The sequence below is a fragment of the Scyliorhinus canicula genome, chromosome 2, assembly GCF_902713615.1.
Source record: "Scyliorhinus canicula chromosome 2, sScyCan1.1, whole genome shotgun sequence".
NCBI classification, from domain to species: domain Eukaryota; kingdom Metazoa; phylum Chordata; class Chondrichthyes; order Carcharhiniformes; family Scyliorhinidae; genus Scyliorhinus; species Scyliorhinus canicula.
Genome location: NC_052147.1, coordinates 191,403,150 through 191,425,344, shown reverse-complemented (window position 1 = coordinate 191,425,344; position 22,195 = coordinate 191,403,150). Strand labels below are relative to the sequence as shown.

The 22,195-nt window shown below is 46.8% G+C and overlaps 1 protein-coding gene across 3 annotated transcripts in view; it reads right to left on the bottom strand.

Annotated features, from left to right (window-relative positions):
- Nucleotides 1-22,195, bottom strand: part of pde1a (phosphodiesterase 1A, calmodulin-dependent) — a 725,115-nt gene that overhangs the window by 505,039 nt on the left and 197,881 nt on the right. For all 3 annotated transcript variants that reach the window (XM_038789235.1, XM_038789236.1, XM_038789237.1), the window contains one exon: nucleotides 12,160-12,186. In XM_038789235.1, the coding sequence (XP_038645163.1) occupies nucleotides 12,160-12,186 (27 nt within the window). The remainder of the gene's footprint in view (nucleotides 1-12,159; nucleotides 12,187-22,195) is intronic.

Below are 22,195 nucleotides of genomic sequence, written 5' to 3'. Positions count from 1 at the left end.
GGGGTACTCAGCGGTGGATTGCCACTCCGTGTCGACTTACCCTCACTGGAATTCCAAAGCCTCTGTCTCGACCGACTTTCCTGACTCAGGCCGGGTTACACAGATAGGGCAAAGCAATTCAGGGGCTCCGGCAGCGAAGAGGGACACATACCCTTTTTATGGCACTAGCTGCTGTAAAGCAGGCGAGTTTAAAGGAACCATTGAAAGGAAGTTTCAACGGTAAGCAAATGGGATGTGGGGGTTGGGGTTCAGACATCGGGCTGGGATGGAGCAGTTACAGGTCAGCACTTCTTTTAAATATATTTTCTTGATTAGTCAGGTGGGAAATCCCCCATTTGGGACTAAGTCCTGTGGTGGGGGCGGGCAGTGTTTCTAGCTGCAGAGGCCAACAGAAATCCACGCCATAGCTAACATAACCTCCCTCATTCTTTATGCATCAGGGGTTTAGTGCCGTACTCTGTGGGGCATGGCGGGCTTGACTGTGTCCTGTTGTCGTACCTGGGTACCATAAGTAAAAGGCATCCAACATCATTGACCCACCATTGAAGAAAGAAGATGGATCTCCTAAAAAAAGATGGGTCTCCTAAAAAAGGAACACGCTGAGGCTGGAAGATGAACCTCCTCAATGACCCTGATGTTGGAAGATTCAACTGATATGTATTCCACCTGTGGTGTTCTTTGTGTTGCTAAATTCAGGGTGGTTGGCGTAGTGTTCACAAAGGCCACAAATAACTTGAACTAGAACAAAACTCAAAATTTATTAACACTACTAATTTGGATCGACACATACTCCTAAAGAATACACAGTTGATTATTAACATTAAACTACATTCATCTACAACTAATCTTTATACTGATATAAACTATGATCTGCTCTTACTCACACTATCTGTACTTCTGACTCTCTCTAATTAACTCCTGCACACATGCTCCCACAATGCTTAGCATCAGTGCCTTATATACTTGTAACTGCAGCTCCCTCTAGTGGCCACTCTAGACATTTCATTAACTCTTGCAGTTATGATAATACCACACCATCCATCCACTGCTATGGTGGTCCAGGGCCACTGGCACCCTCCATCCTGAACTCTGGAGACATCCCCAGGCATTCTTCAACTTGTGCACACCACATTGTTCCCAATATGTTCTGGATTGGCATGTTTTCTCACTGGTGTGGCAGAGATTTGGCTATAGAGGGAAGATGCCATTTGGGCCTTCATATGTATCTGTTTAGCAGCACGCAAATTGGTTTCATGCAGGCCACCAGCTGGTTTCCCGATTCCGTCATGTGGGCACTGACTGATGATCCCACAGGCAGTTCACGCCGGCGTAAAACCAATTTTTGGGTCTCCTGCTGAAATCTCATTTCCCAGCGCACTCCCACACAACCCCCCCCCCCCCCCCCCCCCACACACACACACACACACACACACCACCATGAAATCTGCCATTGGGGACATGGGAGAATTCCACCCTACATTTCCAATTCAACAAGAAATGAGGATTTGGTTCTGCGGGATGAGGTGGGTCAAGTAGATCAATGATCAGTCGGTAAACATTGAGGGAATAGTGATCATAGTCTCATTAGGTTTTGATTAGCTAAGGCAATGCGAAGGAACAATCTAAAAATACTTAATTGGTGGAGGGAGAATTTCAATGATTATAAATAGATCTATCCCACAACAATTGGAATGAAAGATTGTCAGGTAAAACTGTAAAGGCACAATGAGCTTCCATTAAAAAGGAGATGATATGGGTAGAGTTGCGATATATTCCCAAAAGGAGGAAAGGTAGGGAACCAAAGGCCAGAGCTCCATGGGTGACAAAAGAGTTAAAGAGTAAGATGAGGCAGAAAACGTGGACAAATGACAGTTTCAGATTGATAAACAAATGAGAAACATGTTGAATGTAGGAAGTTCAAAGGAGCAGTGAAAATGAAATGAGAAGTAAAGAAAGTATGAGAAGAGACTGACAACTAATATAAAGTGGAATCCAATAGCTTTCTGTCAGCATACAAATAGTAAAGTGATGGTGAGAGGAGGAGGAGGGGTGGGTTTTATTAGGAACCAAATGGGGGATCTGTGCATGGAAACAGAAGGCAACCGAAGAAGAGTCGAAAAGCATGAGGCAAAAAGGGAGGAAGAAACTTAAATATTCATGAACACGGGGAGAGAAAGTACTCGACAAATTAATGGGACTAAAGGTTAATGAGGCCCCTGGACCTGATGGCCTGCAACCAAGAGTCTTCAAGAAAGCAGGGAAATTAGATATTGGAAAGGTTTCAGCAGATAGAAAACCTCAAATTGGGCACCTCGAATCATGAAAGGTAGAATTAAACTATTGACCAGTTGTCTAACATCTGTCATTGGGAAAATGTTGGAATCCATGATTATTCAATAGAAGAATAGGACCAATAGAGTGCAAAAGGAGATCATTCAACCCATCGAGTCTGCACTCACCCTTAAAAAGATCAGTCTCCTGGGCCCATTTCCCCACCCTATCCCCGTAGCCTCACTTGACCTGCACATCTGTGGACACTAAGGCAATTTGTTTTAGCATGGCCAATCCACCTAACCTGCACATCTTTGGATTGCAAGAGGAAACCGGAGCATCCAGAGGAAACCCATGCAGACACAGGGAGAAAATGAAAAATGATGAGGGTAGTAGCAGGATATTTAGAAAATCATAATACAATCAGGCAGAACAATATGGTTTTGTAAAAGAGGAAATAGGCATGATTTAATGGCCGCGTCCTGCCATAATCTATATAGGATGTGGCCGGTAAATCACACAAGAGGCCACTTCTGGGTTTTCCGCAGGTCGTGATGTCCCATAAGACCTAATGGGTCGGACCCAGACTCACATAGTTAAGTGAGCTGAACTGTTCACTGAACTATGCCCATGCCAGATCTAACCATCCCCCGGGATCTAACAACATTGCCGAGGAGACCCCAACCAGGCACTGTTTGGCACTGGTCTACACAAACGGGGAACAGGTGGAATAGCACCTGGGGAGGGGGGGGCTCTCAGGCCTGGTCAGGGAAAGAGCAGGGTGGCACCGTGGCTTTCCCCCTGGCACCAGGACTCCTTGGCACTGCCATCCTGGCACTTCCAGGCTGGAAAGGACACTGCCAGGGTGCCAGGATGACAGTGCCAGGACACCCAGGTGCCGCGGTAGCACTGCGAAGGGCCAGGGCCTGAGGGGGACCATGTCTATGAAAGGGGGTATGAAGTCCGGGGGTCCGGAAACGAGAGGGGGGCAAAAGGGGGCATTGGGAGGCCTGAGAAGTGGTGGCCCTCAGTGACCCCGTGTCCTCGTTTGGGGGGGGATGGGGTAATGCGCATGTGTGCGGGGGGGTATGGGGGTCCCTCAAGTTCACTTAGAGATCGGGGCACCCTTTCAAAATGGCAACACAAGCTCTGAAAAGCTGGCCTGGCTGGCGGGTTCAGCTCCCCATTGCTGAAAAAATATCTAAGTATGGGCTATACCAGAAAGAAACTCCCCAAGGCCCAGAGAAATGACTAATGTGGGTAAATACCAGTGTGGATCTCACCGAGAATGCCAATGATAATCCCCACCAAACCCCCCCAAAATGACACTGAGAAATGTTTCCGTTAAATTTTGGCCAATGTGTTTAATTAATTTATGAAGAGTTCTTTGAGGGTCTAACAAGCAGAGTGAATAAAAGGGAACCAATAGATGTCATGTAAAGGTAATAGTTCCAGCTGATACAACTGTTTGAAGGGGGTTGAGAAAGGTGTATTCAGATTTCCAAAAGCATACACTAGAGTGCCACCTAAAAGATTACTGAACAAGATAAGAGCTCATGGTGTTGTGCTGATATATTAGCATGGATAAACGATTGACTAACTAAATGGAAAAGAGAGAATCAGAAGAAATGGGTAATTTTCAAGTTGGAAAATTGTAATTAGTGGAGTGATTTAAGAATCAGTGCTGAGACCTCAACTATTGGCGATCTAAATTATTGACTTGGACGAAGGGGCCAAGAATATTGTAGCCAAAGTTGTTGATGTTACAAAGATAGGTAAGAAACAAATTGTGAGGAGGGTACGAAGAGTCTGCACAGGGATAGAGATGGGATTCTCTGTCAACGGGATCCTCCACTACATCGGCAGTGCACCCACGCCTGCGGGTTTCCCGATGGCGCGGGATGGCCACAAGGAAAGCCCATTGGCCAGCTGCCGGAATGGAGTATCTCACTGCCAGCAGGGGCGCGCACTGCCGGAAAACAGGGCTTGGGGGACGGAGAATCTCACCCAGGTTAAGTGAATAGACAAAAATTTGGCAGAGGAGTATAATGTGGGAAAAGGTGACATGTCCACTCTGGCAGTAAGAATAGAAAAACAAAACATTATTTAAATAGAGAAACTGCTCAATGCTATACTTGTACATTAAATCATTAGAATCATAGAATTTACGGGCAGGAGGCATTCGGCCCATCGAGTTTGCACCGGACCTTGAAAAGAGCACCCTACTTAAGCCCACGCCTCCACTCTATCCTCGTAACATAACATAACTTTTTTTGGACACTAAGGGGCAATTTAGCATGGCCAATCCACCTAACCTGCACATCTTTGGACTGTGGGAAACAACCGGAGCACCCGGAGGAAACCCACGCAGACAGGGGGAGAAAATGCAAAACTCCACACAAACAGTCCCCGGAGGCCGGAAATGAACCCGGGACACTGGAGCTGTGAGGCAGCCATGCTAACCACTGTGCTGCCTTTCTGGGAAGCAAATGGAATGTTGGCATCTATTGTAAGGGAGTGGAGTCTAAAAGTAGCAAATTATTGCCACAACTGTTGAGGACATTGGTGAGACTGTGCCCAAAGTACTGCACATAGTTTTGGTCTCCTACTGAAAGAGGGATATACTTGCATTGGAGGCAGCTCAGAAAGAGAAAAGGTTGAGCAGGGTGGGCCTATACTCATTGGAGTTCAGGAGAATGAGAGGTGATTTTATTGAAAAATACATTCTGCGGGGGCTTGACAGAGTAAATGTTGATAGGATATTACCCCTCATTGGAGAATGTAGAATTAAGGGGCTCAGTTTAGCCCCCGGCGGGCTGGTGAATCGCCAGGGGGTGCGGCGTGAATCCCGTCACAACAGTGGCTGCCGGATTCTCTGGCGCCAGTTTTTCGGCGGGGGCGAGAATTGCGTTGCAGCAGTTGGGGGCCATGGCAGCTGCCCTGCCCCCCCCCCCACCCACCCACACCGGCGATTCTCCGCCCCGCGATGGGCCGGGTGGCCGCCCATTTTCGGCGGGTTCCGCCGGCGTATATTACACCAGGTCCTTACCGGCGGGACCTGGCTCTGCGGGTGGCCTGCGGAGTCCTCGGGGGGGGAGCGGGGGAGATCTGGCCCCGGGAGGGGCAGCGGTGGCCTGGCCCATGATCAGGGCCCACTGATCCGCTGGCGGGCTTGTGCCATGGGGCACTCCTTCCCTCCGCACCGGCTGCTGTAACGATCCGCCATGGCCGGCGCGGAGAAGAACTCCCCTGCACATGCGCTGGGATGACGCCAGCACATGCTGGCACTCCTGCGCATGCGCCAACTCGCGCTGGCCAGCGGAGGCCCTTCAGCGCCGGTTGACGTGGTGCCAACCCCGCTGGCGCTGGCCTACCCCCTGAAGGTGCAGAGGATTCCGCACCTTCTGGGCGGCCCAACACCGGAGCGGTTCACGCCACTCCTCGCCGCCGGTATGGCCCGCCTCGCTGGTTAGGGGAGAATCCCGCCCAAGAGTCTCCTATTTAAGACAACGATGAGGGGTATTTATTTCCTGAGACAATCACTAATCTTTGGAATTCTCTTCCACAGATAGCAGCGGATCATTGAATATATTCCAGGTTGAGTTAGACAGATTTTCTTTATAAGGGAATTAAAGCTTAAGGGGGACAGTGGTGTTAAGACCACAATCAGATCAACCACATGGAGCAAGCTTGATTTACCGAATGGTCACTCCTGCATCTATTTTTTATGAGCTTAAGGTACTAAATGCGTGCTTTTCATCTGTCTCTATCAAGGATGAAGATGCTAACAAAGTCAGAGTGAAGGAGGAAGGAACTGAGATATTGGATGGGTTATAAATTGATAAAGAGGAGGTATTAGAATGGCTGCCTGCACTTAAAGTTGATGAGTCACCAGGGACTTTGGGGGTGGTATGGTGGCACAGTGGTTAGCACTGCTGCCTCATAGCGCCAGGGACCCAGGTTCAATTCCGGCCTTGGGTGACTGTCTGTGTGGAGTTTGCAATTTCTCCCAGTGTCTGCGTGGGTTCCCTCCGGGTGCTCTGGTTTCCTCCCACAGCCCAATAATGTGCAGGTTAGGTGGACTGGCCATCCTAAATTGTCCCTTAGTATCCAAAAGCACAGGTGGGGTTACTGGGTTATGGGGATAGGGTAGGGCTCTTTCAGAGGGTCACTGCAAACTCGATGGGCCAAATGGCCTCCTTCTGCACTGTGATTCTTTGATTCTATGACTGAATGGGATACATCCTGCATATGTGCAGGGGAAAGTAAGCGCAGAAATGTAAAAATGCTGGCCACAATTTTCCAATCCTCCTTAGATACGGGGGCAGATGAGTGGAAGATGGGGTGGAAGATGGAGGAGGTTGAACTTGAAAATGGAGGGCTGAGTAAGAGGATGAGGGGGAGCTGGAAGGATAGAGAAGTAAAAAGTAGTTTAAAAAGTCAGGGTTGAAGGAAATGCAGAAAGAAAATGGGGGGGGTGGAGTGCAGTGGGGGCTTTTAAATGTGAGGGAAATTAGGAGGTGCGGGGAGAACTGGGGGACAGAAGGGAGGCTGGTATGAATGGTAGTGATCATGCGATGAACTTCTGGCCATGAGCTGAATTCTCTGGTCCCCCAGCCTCTTGCTTCTTGGCTGTGCGCCGTTGGTTCATGACGGGATTCTATACCCCCGCCACTTGCCAATGGTATTTCCCATTGAAGCCAACCCACGCTGCTGGGAAACCCATGGGCGGGGGTGCGCCAATGGCGGGAACAGAGAATCCCAATGGCTGGAGAATTCCAGCCCCTATATCACTGAATTACCAAGATTGCCATTTCCACTTCTGTACCATCTCACTCTACTCTGCCTCTGACTTAGCTCATCTTCCATGAAAACTCTCATCTGTGCTTTTTTTAATCTCTAGATTTGACAATTTAAAAGCTGTCCTGTCTGTCCACCCACCTTCTACTAAAAATAAATCTCATCCAAAACTCAATGCCCATGTCCAACTTGCAGCAGGTCTCAGTCACCCCTTACCTTGTGCTTGTGACCTGCATTGGGTCCCTATCCATCAGATTTGACAATTTTCAACTTTGATTTCAAATCTCTCAGTGGCCTCACCGCTCCCTAATTCTGTAACCTCCTCTTGTCCTATAATCTTCTGAACTCTCTGCACTCTTCCTATCATGGCCTTTCGGTAGCAAATGTTTGCTAATGCTCCTGTGAAGCATGTGAGAATGTTTTACAATATTAAAGGTGTTATAGAAATACAAGTAGCTTTTGTTGAGATGGAAGGATGGGGGGACGGGAAGGGGAAGCAGAGGAAGGGACGGGAGGAATTTAAAATCTAAACTATTTCATTATATATTATATATGTGTCCTTTGCAACATTTCATTTCAAATTATTCAAAAAATCCGACATCAGATTCTGTCCATGGGAAAATCCATTGGAAAATTTCCAACATTTATCTGTATACTAATTACATCTGTAGGTGCTGCTACCATAGTCCTGAACCCTGTTTAAAAGACTTGTCAAAATAACATCAGGTTTAAAATCAGGGTTAGAATTTCTGTCGGGGTTGTCCAGTAGACATTGGAAAACTCCTGGAGAAATGGCAAAAGTGGTCAAAAATGGCTAATTATGCCTGTTTTTTCAGGTTTCTGTTTCAGTGTGTGGTCAGGGTCTAGATGAGGATATTGAGAATCATCTAATGTCCCAAAGAATGCTGCTCAAGGCTGAAGTTCCTCAAAACCATTACTCTTTATTTACAACAAGTATTTACACATTTGCACCTGCACACAAGTTTGAAGCTTCTCCCCCTTCAGTTCTCTTACATATGACCTGAAATCACTATTATCTCAGCATCATGTAGATGATAACAGACAACGCCCTTGAAGAATATAAAGAAAGGAGGAAGGGACTTAAGCAAAAAATTAGGAGGGCTAAAAGGAATCATGAAAAGTCCTTGACAAACAGGATTAAGGAGAATCCCAAGACACTTTATACACATATAAAGAGCAAGAAGGTAGCCTGGGAAAGGGTTGGACTACTCAAGGACACTGGAGGGAATCTATGCGTGGAGCCAGAGGAAATGGGCAGGGTACTAAATGAATACTTTGCATCAGTATTCACCAAAGTGAAGGACTTGGTGGATGATGAGTCTAGGGAAGGGTATGTAGATATTCTGGGTCATGTCAATGTCAAAAAGGAGGAGGTGTTGGGCGTCTTAAAAAATAATTAAGGCAGATAAGTCCCCAGGGCCTGATGGGATCCACCCCAGAAAACTGAGGGAGGCAAGTGAGGAAATTGCTGGGGCTTGACAGAAATCTTTGTATCCTTATTGACTAGAGAGCAGTCTGGAGGACTGGAGAATAGCCAATGTCCCTTTATTTAAGAAGGGTAGCAGGAATAATCCAGGAAATTATAGGCAGTGAGTCTTACATCAGTGGTAGGGAAATTATTGAATTATTTGGAGTCAATAGAAATTATTGAAAAAGATTCTTAGGGACAGGATTTACTCACATTCGTAAACAAATTGACTTATTAGCGATAGGCAGCATGGGTTTGTGAAGGGGAGGTTGTATCTCACTAACTTGCTCAGGTTTATTGATGAAGTGGCGAAGATGTTTGATGAAGGCATTGGATGTTGTCTCCATGGACTTAAATAAGGCCTTTGACAAATTCCCTCATGGCAGACTGGTGCAAAAGGTGATGTCACCCGGGATCAGAGGTGAGTTGGCAAGATGGATACAGAACTGCTCAGTCATAGAAAACAGAGGGTAGCTGTGGAAGGGTGCTTTTCTGAATGGAAGGCTTAATTAGTGGTGTTCTGTAGGAATCATTGCTGGGATCTTTGTTGTTCATAGTGTACATAAATGATTTGGAGGAAAATGTAGCTGGACTGATTAGTAAGTTTGCGAACGACACAAAAATTGGCGGAGTTGCATACAGTGAAGAGATGTTTGTCAGGGGATGCAGCAGGATATAGATCAGTTGGAGACTTGGGCGGAGATATGGCAGATGGAGTTTAATCGAAACAACTGGGAAATAATGCATTTTGGAGTCAATGGGAATCAGGGGGAAAACCCTCGCTAGTTGGAGTCATATCTGGCACAGAGAAAGATGGTTGTGGTAGTTGGAGGTCAATCAGATCCAGCACATAACTGCAAAAGTTCCTCAGGGTAGTGTCCTACGCCCAATCATCTTCAGCTGCTTCATCAATGACCTGCCTTCCATCATAAGGTCAGAAGTGGGGATGTTGTGGATGACTGCACAATGTTCAACACCATTCGTGACTCCTCAGATAATGAAGCAGTCCATGTCCAAAAGCAGCAAAACCTCGACAATATCCAGGCTTGGGCTGACAAGTGGCAAGTTACATTCGCGCCACACAAGTGCCAAGCAACGACCATCTCCTAAAAGAAAGGACCTAACCACCGCCCCTGACATTATCCTAAAGTTGAAAATAAGAATGGTTAAATGAATGTAAGTCCTTCACATGGCTCTGTGGCAATGCGTTAAGAGCTTATCTGCGGAATTTTCCGTTGTCGGTATCCTCCGGTCCGCCGGCAGTGCACCCACTCCCGCAGGTTTCCTGACGGCGTGGGGTGGCCACAATGAGAAACCCCATTGGCTAGCTGTAGGAACGGAGAATCCCGCTGCTGGCCGGGGCGTGCCACGTAACAAAATGCAGTTGACCGACCGGAGAATCCTGTCCTATTTCTTTTACTCAGGAAGCAGGCTGTGAACTTTGAGCATAGAGACTGGTTCATTGCTTTAAATTGCAGATGGCTGCATTGATGTACACAGGCAGAACATTAATGAAGCCGTAGATGCTCTGTTTCAAAATGCTAACTGCATTTAATTCAGCACTTGGTACAGAGCCTGGCAGGATTTTATAGAAAATGTCGCATTTACCATCAATTTTCACCCAAGTAGCTAATCAGGCGCTGTGCACCAACCTCTGACATTTATCAGGAAAAAAGGATATGACAATGGCCGGAATTCTCCAGTCGTCAGGATTCATTTTTCCCGCAGGCAGCGCACCCCCACCAGCAGGTTTCAATGGGAAATCCAATTGACAAGCAGCGGGAAGATAAAATCCCGCCGCCAGTGAACGGCGCACCACCGAGAAACACGCGGCTGGAGGACCGGAGAATCCCACCCGATGTTTATATAGCACAAATCATGTCCAGGAAGATATCTCAGAGTGATTGGGGGAAACTAGAGGCTTCTAGTTATTCCAGGATGACAATAAATTGATTGATTGGCTTCTCACAGCTATCAGTTACTCACTTGAAACATGATTTTAGGCACTGCTAGATAGACCCCTACACTCCTTGCAATGAAGAACATTCAGGTGGAACCTCAATGAGCAAACGTTTGACATGCTTACCTTTTTACATAACCACAAGAAGGTGCTGCCATGAACTAGAACTAGTTCGGCTTGAGAGTCACTAGCCTGCTCCAAGTCACGCCAATGCCCATTGATCTGAAAGCAGAGACCGCTGCATGGCAACAAGGTCCAAGATGATGTTCCACCACATCGCTATTTTGTTTCCAAGCACCTTCAAACTAACATTTGTCATATGTTGCATGCTGGAACTCAACATCACAGTGTCATCAGTAGCAGCGTCCCTGAGAAATACTCCAAATGTGCTCACCATGATCGCTCCTGTTGATGTCTCAGATTTTACATGCAGCTCAATTAAAGTTTGCTGAAGGATAAAATTCATTCTTTTTTCTGAGAGTCACCCACCTGAGCAAGCAAATCCAATTGGCCTGTTAGGCACACTGATTCATATCCATTGTGCATTTTCCATGCACTGTCTAAGTCTAAGACGTTAGAATGATAAAGTAACTCAACAGGGACTTGGACCATGCTATGCTTCTACTCAAGAGCAGCCAGGCTATCATTAACGGGTACCTCTGCCCCTTCCACACCTATGATGAATTATCTCACCTGCGATTTCACTTATAAATCTGCTACAATGGTATAATGCTGAAAACTGCAACACAAATATTAAGATGCATTGATTCAGATTTTCTGCATCTGACACTGCCGGTGGTTTCATATGGAAATGGCAAGGACTCTGCCACCAGCAGCATGCCAAGAGATTTAGCAGAGCAGAGAGACTGGAAAGTAAATCATAGGGAATCTATTGTAGGGGGATGCTGGGCCCACCTCCGAATGCAGGGAGTTCAGAATTTATATATTTCTTGAAATGGACAACCTTCTTTGTGTGGGGTTTGAATCTTTAGACACAACCTGTTCAGCTGTATGGTACATGTTGTCTCATTCAGTGTATCACTGCCAACCCTACTCTGGATTTCCCTAGAGGTTGAAATGCTCAAACCCCCTGATGTTGGAAGTTTTCACTCCTGGCCCTGTCCCCAGCCCCTTTCATGTTGATTGACTTGTAAGGAACAAGTGGATTCTCAATTTACACCGCAAACATACAAGATCCGAAGCTATTGATAACTTTTCATGAGGTGAGTTCCATCAGTGGAGAGCCCTTCCCAGCCATCTCCGAGAATCCGATCAAGGCCCAGTGTGAATGTAACGGATGGGATTACATGAATCTGTTCACTGTGCCTTTAAATGAACCATGCACAAATTTCGTTTTTTTAACTTGTACTAATACAGTAGCATATTAATTGTCTAAAAAATGTAATTGTGCTGTTGCCAAACTCTCACGCATATATTCACAAATTGCATTCTACAAAGTGCACAGCTTTGTAATGTAACCATACACATCAAAGCAATCACATTTCTCCAAATGCAATGTAATCCATAGATTTCTTAGAAAAATATGATTCATCAATGAAAACGGCAATGAAAACATTAAATAAAGGATGCAAGTCATATTTTAAGTTGCTTTAAAATAAGTGCTCATAAATAGCCTTACCTGTGTGATGTGCTTTTGTATTTCTGTCTGTAAGAAAAATGATATATTAGCTGTTGCTGTCCCTTCAGCATAAAAATATATCATGAAATGATTAGAAATATACTAAATAGAGATTATAATCCCAAAATGCTATAAACCGGGAGAAGCTATTTTCATTGCATCATCTGTCGAGCAGGAGGGCAGTTTGATTGGAATTTGGGATAGAACCTTGGGCAGGTTTGCACCGTTTTTCAGCTTGTTGGGAAATCCCATCATATTTGCGTGCAAAGCCATTGGGCATGATTTACCGGCCGCATCCCGCTGAAATCAGCATAGGACGTAGACGGTAGATCCCATAAGAGGCCTATTTCGGGATTCCCAATGGTCGTTATGCCCCACGAGATCTAACAAGATAATTGTGGGCAGACTAATCAGTTAAGTGACCTTAACTGCTCACTTATGTTTGCCCCCACCAGATGTAACCGGTCCCCGGGATCTACTGACCTCAGCATGCAGATCCCAGCACAGCGCCATTTAGCATTGATCCCACAAATGGGGACCGGATAGAATTAATTTGGGAAAGGTCTCCCAAGCAAACAGAGGCCCACGGATGATTGAAATCTGGGCAGTGTGGCACCCTGGCACTGCTGGTGCCACCCAGGCACCATGGCACTTCCCATCTGGAACCTTAAAATTGCCATCTGGGCACCCTGGCAGTGCCATTTGGATGCCACTCTGGAACTGCCAGCTTGCTCAGGTGGCACTGCCAGGGTGCCAGGCTTGCAATGCCAAGGTCCCCATGTGGCATTTTGTCCATGCCAGGGATGGGCCCAGGAGAGCCCTGCACGCTCGAGAACCTCTGAACAGGTCAGTTGGGGCACTGGGGAGGTCCAGGGGTCAAGAGATTGGAGCGCCAGATCTCTTCTGGCACTGATGAGCGAAACTCCTCAGTGCAGGAAATGTGACAAAGTGCGGCCTTGATAGGGCATTCCCCACTGAGGCACGAAAAACTACCAGAGTACCATTCAAAGTGCTAAAAGCACCAGAAATTACCCCATTCATCACGCCCATTAATCCCACCCAGAACTGGAGTATTTTTTTTGGGTTAGATCACGCCCATAATGTTCGCTGCCACAGATCAGGAGTTGGAAGGTTAGGTAGCACCTCAGCTCAAAGATGATTTTCAGAAAAACAGCTCATCCTTTTATTCACATGAAACCAGCAGAAGCAGCTGGCGAATGCCGGAAATGTGAAATAGAAACAGAGAAATGCAGGGGATACTCGGAAGGTCTGGCAGGATCTGTGGAGAGAGGAACAGAGGCCGGAATTCTGTGGCCCCCGCATGATGGGTTTTCGAGCAGCAGAGGCGGCTCACCATTAGGCGGCAGTGGGATATCCCAGTCCCGCCAAAGAAATTAGCCTTTTTCCTTGGCTTGTCGAACATGCCCCTGAGCAACCTGCCAATCAAAAGCAGGCTGCCTCTGCCAGTGGAAAACTCACTGCGGTTGGTAGGGGTTGGGGTGGGGCACCGAGAGTTAACGTTTCACATTGATAACCTTTCATCTGAAGTTAACTCTGTTTCTCACTCCAGAATGCTTCCTGAACTACTGATGATTTCTAGAAGAAGCAAGCAGCAAATTATTAAACCACCTAACTGGAGCCACGCAGCTACTGATGTTGCAGTCGGATAGGCCGACCCAATCTGCTTGCAAGCAAAGCGGCTTCCCACAAAAATGTGCCAAGTAGCCTGACCCTAGGATTTATTATGGTGCCAGGAATACTGAGAGTGGGGTAGGTTTACCCCACCCCGATCCACCCCACCAATTACTGCAATTTCAGAGCCTAATTGTGCAAACAAAAAGTGAAACCAATGTACAAAAAGAAAACAGAAACCCAGAAATGACAGATTCAAATAGAATGCATTATAAGACACCTTGAAACGCATCTGCGTACCATAACTTTAAAGCGACATTAGACTTAATTTGTCTTGGACAAAATATAGGTATAGCATCATCCTATTTTCAGCCTCCAACAATTAGTAATATTTTCATATCTAATTACCTTTTTTATCCTGCATGATGTGATATAAACAGAAGTGTATAATCCTAAAACATTGAATATTGCTAAAATAATTGTATGTAATTATGTGCAACAGCAAATTTTAACAAAAGCATACATTGGCATTGAATCAAAATATGAAGTAAAGCTGCTCCTTCTCTTATCTAAATGGTAGTTGTAGAACATATTCATGTTGAAATGTACCATAAAAATTTGCAGATGTCCTTTTGATTTGGCTCTCGAAAGTGTCACACTATTATGCTGCACATCCATGAGAAGATGCAATGGAGTAATTATTTACATTTTGTTTTAGTCCGTACACCCAACATGATGTCAATTTGCAGTCAAGAATTGCATCTCCCAGCATCATTGCTTGTCCTAAAATCTTATTTCCTCCGATAGAAAAGAAAATGAAGCTTTTGCAACAATCTCAAGTCTCAAATGTTTTTCATTAAACATGATTTAAAGAGACAGTTCAATCACCAGCTCCAACGGATAGGCAATTTATTTCATTAGAAGAGACATGAAATTGCTTCGTCATTTTCAAATGTGCTGGCCCAAGATCATTCTTCTTCCTTAAATAATTGAATCCAAACCACTTTCTCCAATGAAGTCAATTATAGTTTCAAATTATTGGGAGCATGGAATGAATGAGGTCAAAATAAAGCATTGCATTTTGAAAGGATTTCTTTCAGTTCATCTACTGGCAAATAAATTAAACTAATTTTCTCGACTCATGATTTTATATTGTGAAACGAATCACGGAAATAGTTTTAAATATGCTCAAATACATCAAATTCATATTTCAAAACTCCATAACGAAATGTGGGACAGGTTTTCCTGCAAGATCAGTGACATTCACTTTGAATTTAGCCATCCACAAATATCCAGTGAGCACTGGGAGAGTGTGCGGGAAGTATGCAAAATGAGAAGATTATGCTGTCAATCAGCATCTAACACTGATTGGACTCCAGCAGAGTGATTTTTACTTCAACACTTCATCAAATGTTGACTCCAGGGAGTGTTGACTCTTAATGTCACACAGTTGGTCTTTTGGCTATGATGAGTGTGAGGTCAGGTGTAATGCCTGGATTCGGTATGTCTCTCTTGTGGGGACCATGAATTGGATTCAATTTGAATTGGTTTTTTGGAACAGGCAAGGTGCTGGATTAGGGATTTGTCCATGTCCACATTCTGAGCTCTGGCTTTTTAACTCTGATAAAGTAATTTAAAAAAAACATGTATTCAGTCCCCCAACAGAGCGATTTAAAGGGACCATCAACTACTGACAGATTAATTGCTGATTAATTTATATTGGGTGAATTAACAAGTGTTTGGAGGTTTGGATTGCTAAAAATTGTAAAGTTAGAGCCTGCAGTACCTGGTGTGACATGAAGCGTTCTGCTCAGAGCACTTGCTCCCAATCATTGTCTGCTCTAGTTTTTATGCCCCTTTGCCTGGAGCCATGAAAGAGAAAATGAGCAGAGGTGACATCGAGGAGAACCAGTTGCAAGGGGGAGTGGCGGCTTTCAACAGCAGGCCATATCAACCCAGAGTCTTCAGAGTACATCTCCGAGCTAACCGCTGTGAGTAAAAATGTGTATGATGTGAGAAAGAGGATTAGTAAAGAACATCCATCCTCTTCGATGGTTTTAGATCCACCCCTGCTTATAGCCTCAAGCATGATTACTGCATTTATGGTGAACATAGACTCCTCCACTGGGGTGGAGACATGTGGCCATGCCTGCTTCTCTTTGCTCAGGTGTGGCTATCTGAGGTAACGTACCATATTGCCTTGCAATTGAGAGGGAATTGTCTCAGTTACTCTATCAGCGAACCTTGAAGACCACTCTTTCATGTTCTGCCATTCACGTGTCCTTCCCAAGTGAATCTCACTCTCAGGATGTCCTCCAGCACCTGCTCAATTCAAAATCCACCGGGCAGCATGGTAGCACAATGGTTAGCACTGTTGCTTCACAGCACCAGGGTCATAGGTTTGATTCCTACTTGGGTCACTGTCTGCACGTTCTCCCCGTGTCTGCGTGGGTTTCCCCTGGGTGCACCAGTTTCCTCCCACAAGTCCCGAAAGACGTGCTTGTTAGAACATAGAACTTACAGTGCAGAAGAAGGCCATTCGGCCCATCGAGTCTGCACCGATTCACTTAAGTCCTCACTCCCACCCTATCCCCGTAACCCAATAACCCCATCTAAACTTTTTGGTCACTAAAGGCAATTTATCATGGCCAATCCACCTAACCTGCATGTCTTTGGACTGTGGGAGGAAACCGGAGCAACCGGAGAAAACCCACGCACACAGGGAGAACGTGCAGACTTCGCATAGACAGTGACCTAGCAGGGAATCGAACCTGGGACCCTGGCGCTGTGAAGCCACAGTGCTATCCACTTGTGCTACCTTTAGATGAATTGGGCATTCTGAATTCTCCCTCTGCGTACCCGAACAGGCACCGGAGTGTGGCGACTATAGGATTTTCACAGTAACTTCATTGCAGTGTTAATGTAAGCCGACTTGTGACAATAATAAAGATTATTATTATTATTTAATACCTTTAAGTGGTGCAGGTTAACTCGACTTTGTGCTAACCTCTCAGTGCTTTCACTGCTCATGCATTAAAAAACTCAATGGCGTGTTTAGCGCTGGCTGAACAATGAAATCATGTAGATCAGCAGGAAGCACAAAGTTTAGCATGCTGCCTGGGTCAGAAAGAGCAGGTGTAGGTTAATCTGACATCACGATCCCTGCGCCTATTTTTGGGGGTTACCTCATTTTTGCAGCAAGAAATGGGCTGGTTTAATACAGTGGGCTAAACAGCTGGCTTGTAATGCAGAACAAGGCAGCAGCGCCCGTTCAATTCCCGTACAGGCTTCCCCGAACAGGCGCCGGAATGTGGCGACTCGGGGCTTTTCACAGTAACTCCATTGAAGCCTACTTGTGACAACAAGTGATTATTATTATTAAATGTTACGTCATGTGCAGTCTGTCAACTCCATGAATTGTTTAAAAATAGACACAGCCAAGGGTATGGGCAACAATGGTGGAGAGAAATTATTATTGACAAATGTAATTACTGGTGTGTAAGCTGGCATCCGCAGAACAGATGTAATGTAAAGAGGATTTCCTTGGTTGACAGGGCCCTCGACCATGCCTGTCCCATTTCTCATATTTCTGCTCTCACACCTTCCCCTCCCTCTGAGAGTCATGATAAGTGTTCTCCTCAACCTCACCTTCCATACTCCAAATTTCGGTCATCCGATATCATTTCTGTCATCTCGAGCACAATAAAATCATGCAACACATCTGCTCCTCTCCTCCCCTTTCAGCATTCCAAGGGACCCTTCCCTCCATGACAGCCTGACCCATTCTTCAGTCACCCCCACCACCAACAATCCTTCCCATGGCACCTTCCCTTACAAGTGAGAGGTGGTGGTGTGGAAATGTCACTAGCTTTGGAATCCAGAGAATGGGTTTGAATCCCACCAGATCAGATTGTGAAAATTGAATTCAATCAATAAAAATCAGGAATTAAAGTCTAATGATGCCATGGTTGAGTTACTGCAGTGTATCTTGTAGATGGTACACACTGCGTCAGTGGTGAAAGTAGTAAATGTTTGTGGAAGGGGTGCCAATCAAGTTGGCTGCTTTGTCCTGGATGGTGTTGTAGCCATCTCAGATGGCCACCTGCAAAGGACCATGGGAATTATGGCCAACCCAGGACTCAGACACACTCAGAGCTTGTGTGTGTATTTGCAACCCAGATAGCTAGACGCGATCAAAACCCCCACTTGTTTGCATTCTAATGGCCCATTTCCCCAGAACAAAAGGACTGTACTCAGGTAACCAATACAGATGCAGACTAACCAGCGCCACTCCCTTTGCTAAGAAAGCCCAAAGAGCCAAGGTCAATGACTGCTCAGTCCACTCCCAACCATCAAGGTACCCGCCCCTTTATTGGCCAAAATCAAAGGCAGTGATCGAAGCCTGTCGAATTATTCGTTCCAAAGCTAAGAACCACCCCAAAGAGCGCAAAATCCCAGAGGGATAAAAAGAGACACAGCCATGTGTTCAGTCTCTCTTGGCCCCGGCCTATGCCTAAAATCAAGTGTAGCATTACGACCAGAAGACAAGTTCAAGACCAACGATCGCTACCAGACGGAGGAGCCCAGCAGAAACGAAGCCATTCCTTCCACCCAGCCACGCAAGATCCAAACAAAGGCTTTGTTCATCTGCAAAGAGCCGGTTGTCCTGAAGTTAAGTATAGGTTATTGTAGTTGTTAGGTGTAGTTTAACTTGTAGTGTTTTATGTTGCATGTCGAAGTAATCCTTGTGTGTAAATAATGTATCTTTGAACTTGAACTGACTAACTGGTTGTTTGGTTTTTGATCGATATCCGGTAAAGCCTTGAAGTGGTATCATTTGATATCTGGCGACTCTGAAAAGCAATATTATCATTAATAACTGCCATATCTAGTTAATTTTGCAACATTATTGGTGCCGATTGGTGGGATAGTATTCCACTCATTAAAAAGAGCAACATTATTGGTGTCTCCGGTGTCGATTGGAAACATTATTGGTGACGCTGGTGGTATAGCATTCCACTCATTAAAAAGAGCAACAGTATCAAACCTCTTGAGTGTTGTTGGAGCTGCACTCATCCAGGCAAGTGGAGAGTATTCCATTACACTCCTGATTTGTGCCTCGTAGATGGTAGACAGGCTTTGGGGAGTCAGGGGGTGAGTTGTTTGCCGCAAGATTCTTCAACTCTAACCTGCTCTTGAAACCACAGTATTTATATGGCTTTTACAGTTCAGTTTCTGGTCAATGGTAACACCAGGATGCTTCTAATCATGGATTCAGCCATTGAATTACAACGGTTAGTGCCTGGCACTTGTATGGCGCAAATGTTGCTTCCCACTTGTTAGCTCAAAGCTGGATATGATTCAGAGCTTTCTGCTTTTGAACATGGACTGTTTCAGTGGGTGTGATTCATCTGAAAAATGTCTCTGGCCAGTTTCGGGCACGTTTAGCGGAGTCTTTCACAGCAGCTCCAGCACCTAGAAACAGATATTCAACAGCACTTTGTGGGGTTTTTTGGCCTCAGCAAGATTCTGTCCGCCAAGGCTGCACTAAGAAAGGTTTCCTCCTGGAATTTGCCACCCCTCAAATTCCCAACCCCTCCGAATCCACTGTCATACACCGTCCACACATCTGGGGCGGGCTTCTCTGATCCAGAGGCTAAGTGTTGTCGCCGTCGGAAACGCCATTGTGTTTCTCAACGGCGTCAACAAGGCCCCAGGATCAGCAATTCTGGCCCCTATAGGGGGCCAGCAGGGTGCTGGAGCAGTTCACGCCACTCCAGCTGCTGATCCGGCCATGGAATGGGTACGGGGGGACGGCGCATGCACTGTGGGTCCGGTGCAAACCCACGCATGTGCAGTCCCACTGGCACAATTTCCGCACATGCGCGGTGTCTCCCTTGTCCGCGCCGGCCCCATCCCAACATGGAGCAGGAGTACAGGCGCCGGTGCGGAAGAAAGGAGGCCGGGAGACAGAGAGGCCGGCCCGCCAATCGATGGGTCCCGATCGCGGGCCAGGCCACATCAGAGGCCACCCGGGGTTGGACCCCCGCCCCTCCCCCCCCTCCCCCTCCCCCCCCACAGGCCACCACCCAACCCTTCCACACTTCCCGCCGGCTGAGAGCAGGTTAAAAGGGCGTCAGTGGGATTCGGCATTTCCACGACAGCTTGGCCCAACTCGGCCCGAGAATCGGCAGACCGGCTGCGTAGAGCGGCCCCCGACTGCCGACGTGCCAACCACACCAGCTCCAATGCGGAGAATCGCGTGCCGGCATCGGGGCGGCATGGCACGATTCGCGCCGGTCACAAGGATTCTCTGGCCCGGCCCCAGGCTGAGAGAATCCCGCCCCTGATCTTCATGCCTGTTATTCAGAACCCACTGGCACCCACCAACACAACCCCTTCATGTCCCCAGGTGCAGTGCCCACACATGCCAGCTGCTGTAGACTCTCCCTGACCCATTAAGCTTGTGGCTCACAATGCACTCTCCTTGTCCCAGCCAAAGAAGGGGGATCACCATCTGATGAGACCAGGCCAACTAGGATCATGCCCCCCCACCAACACCACCAGCACCCAAGAGAACGCCTCAGAGGAAAGCTCTGAGGAAACCACCGACAAGGCGTCACAGCTGTACCCGCACCTTCCACCAGCGCAGAGACATGCATCTCGGTGGGCGACATGAGTGGACAGGCGTCTGGGGCACAATCTAGTGAGCACTACACAGTTGCACATCAGGTGGCGGCTAGAACATCCAAGGCAGATTGTCGTCAGAAGTCTGCTCGATCCAGGACACCGCTGGGTCCTAGCCTCAGGGCCGGCTCAAGGTACAGGCAACTCGGGCAGTCGCCCGGGGCGCCATGTGCTAGGAGGCGCTAGGAACCCTTTACAAATGTTCAGTCATTGCTGTGAATTGCTGGTACAGTGAGATTTCTTTAGTGACTTTTGAACAAGTCCTCAACGGGAAGGGAAGACGCATATTTGCTTTGATGTCTGCCGAGATAGTGAAGCAAGCCCAGTTCTACATTTGGGTTCACATATGGAGGGGGAGTGGGGGGGGATTGGTAAACACAACCATTGGGCCTGCTGCTGGGGCCACAGGGCTGCCCCGCCGCATATAAATGTCAATAACGTCTTGTTAGAATCAAATACCTGCAGCACTCCACCACCACTTAGATCAAAGCAAATCACTGAGGATGCCGGAGACGGAGACAATCCACCCTCCCATCCCCCCACCCCACCCAGAACAGACAGAACAATCTCAGCAGGTCTGACAGCCTCTGTGGAGACAGAGATCTGCAGATGGGATTAGCTTTGTATTTGCAGTTCTGCTTCCCGTTCACTGGACGAAGAATGATCCGGATTCCAAACCTTAGCTCCGAGGTTCTCTCTCCACTTCGTGTGACCACCCACCAAAAAAAAAGGTTAAGAGTTCCAGTCGCCTGAATCAACAGCCTTGGCTCGGGGAAATACTAATTCTGTTGTAAGAAATCTGCAACAACAACAAACATATTGACCAGACAAGAGAACAAGGTGAAGTGATTCTGTCAGTGGAGATTCCCTCTGTGGACGGGGCAGACAGGCTTGGGGGGTGGGGGGGGGTGGATAATTCCCTCAATTATACACTGTCTCACCCAATGAGTAGATGAGTAGAGTAAAATAAAAATTAATCACAGGTGTGTTTGCCAGTGTATTTGGTGTGTTAACCATTAATAAATCACATTTTTTTACTGTCGTTAATGATTACAGAGAAATGGACACCAATTTGTAGCAATCTGAGTTTTGGCAGAGAATTCCGTTTTGTCATTGGGAGGAGAAGGTAACAATGCTGTCAACTTTCAGCCTCTCTCTCTCTCTCGCTCCTCTTTCTCAGTGCCCAGTAGTGACATCATCAGGCAGTGTTAATAAGGTGGGGTGTGCGGGCAGAGTCTGTCCTCAGGTACTCCAAACCCTCCACTGGACAACAATGCAGAGATCACCCATTGAAAAAACCAATGCCTTCTCCAAACTCTTCTTCAGGTAAGCTCCTTCCGCATTCCGAGCCACCCCTCTCTTCCTCTCTCTCTCTCTCTATCCTCTTGTTCTCACCGCGGGGAGGGGGTGAAATGAATCGTTCCCACACTTTTCCCGGAATCACTGCAGGGTTGGTATTGATTAACCTGCCCCTGGCTCACAGTCCCGCGCGCCCAGCCTGAAATGCCACGGCCATGTCCATTTCACACGAGCGGCGTTGCTGCACTTCGGGCATTTCAAGGTCTAGGGCAACGACTCCCACCAAGTGGCAACTGACCGTACCCCGGTCTTGCTGTTTGCCAATCAGCTCCCTAACTCGCCGGAGAAACCAGAGCTTCACCGGAGCGCCGGCGACGCTTCAGCTGTCTGTCCTTTGAAGTCTCAAAACTCTTCCGAA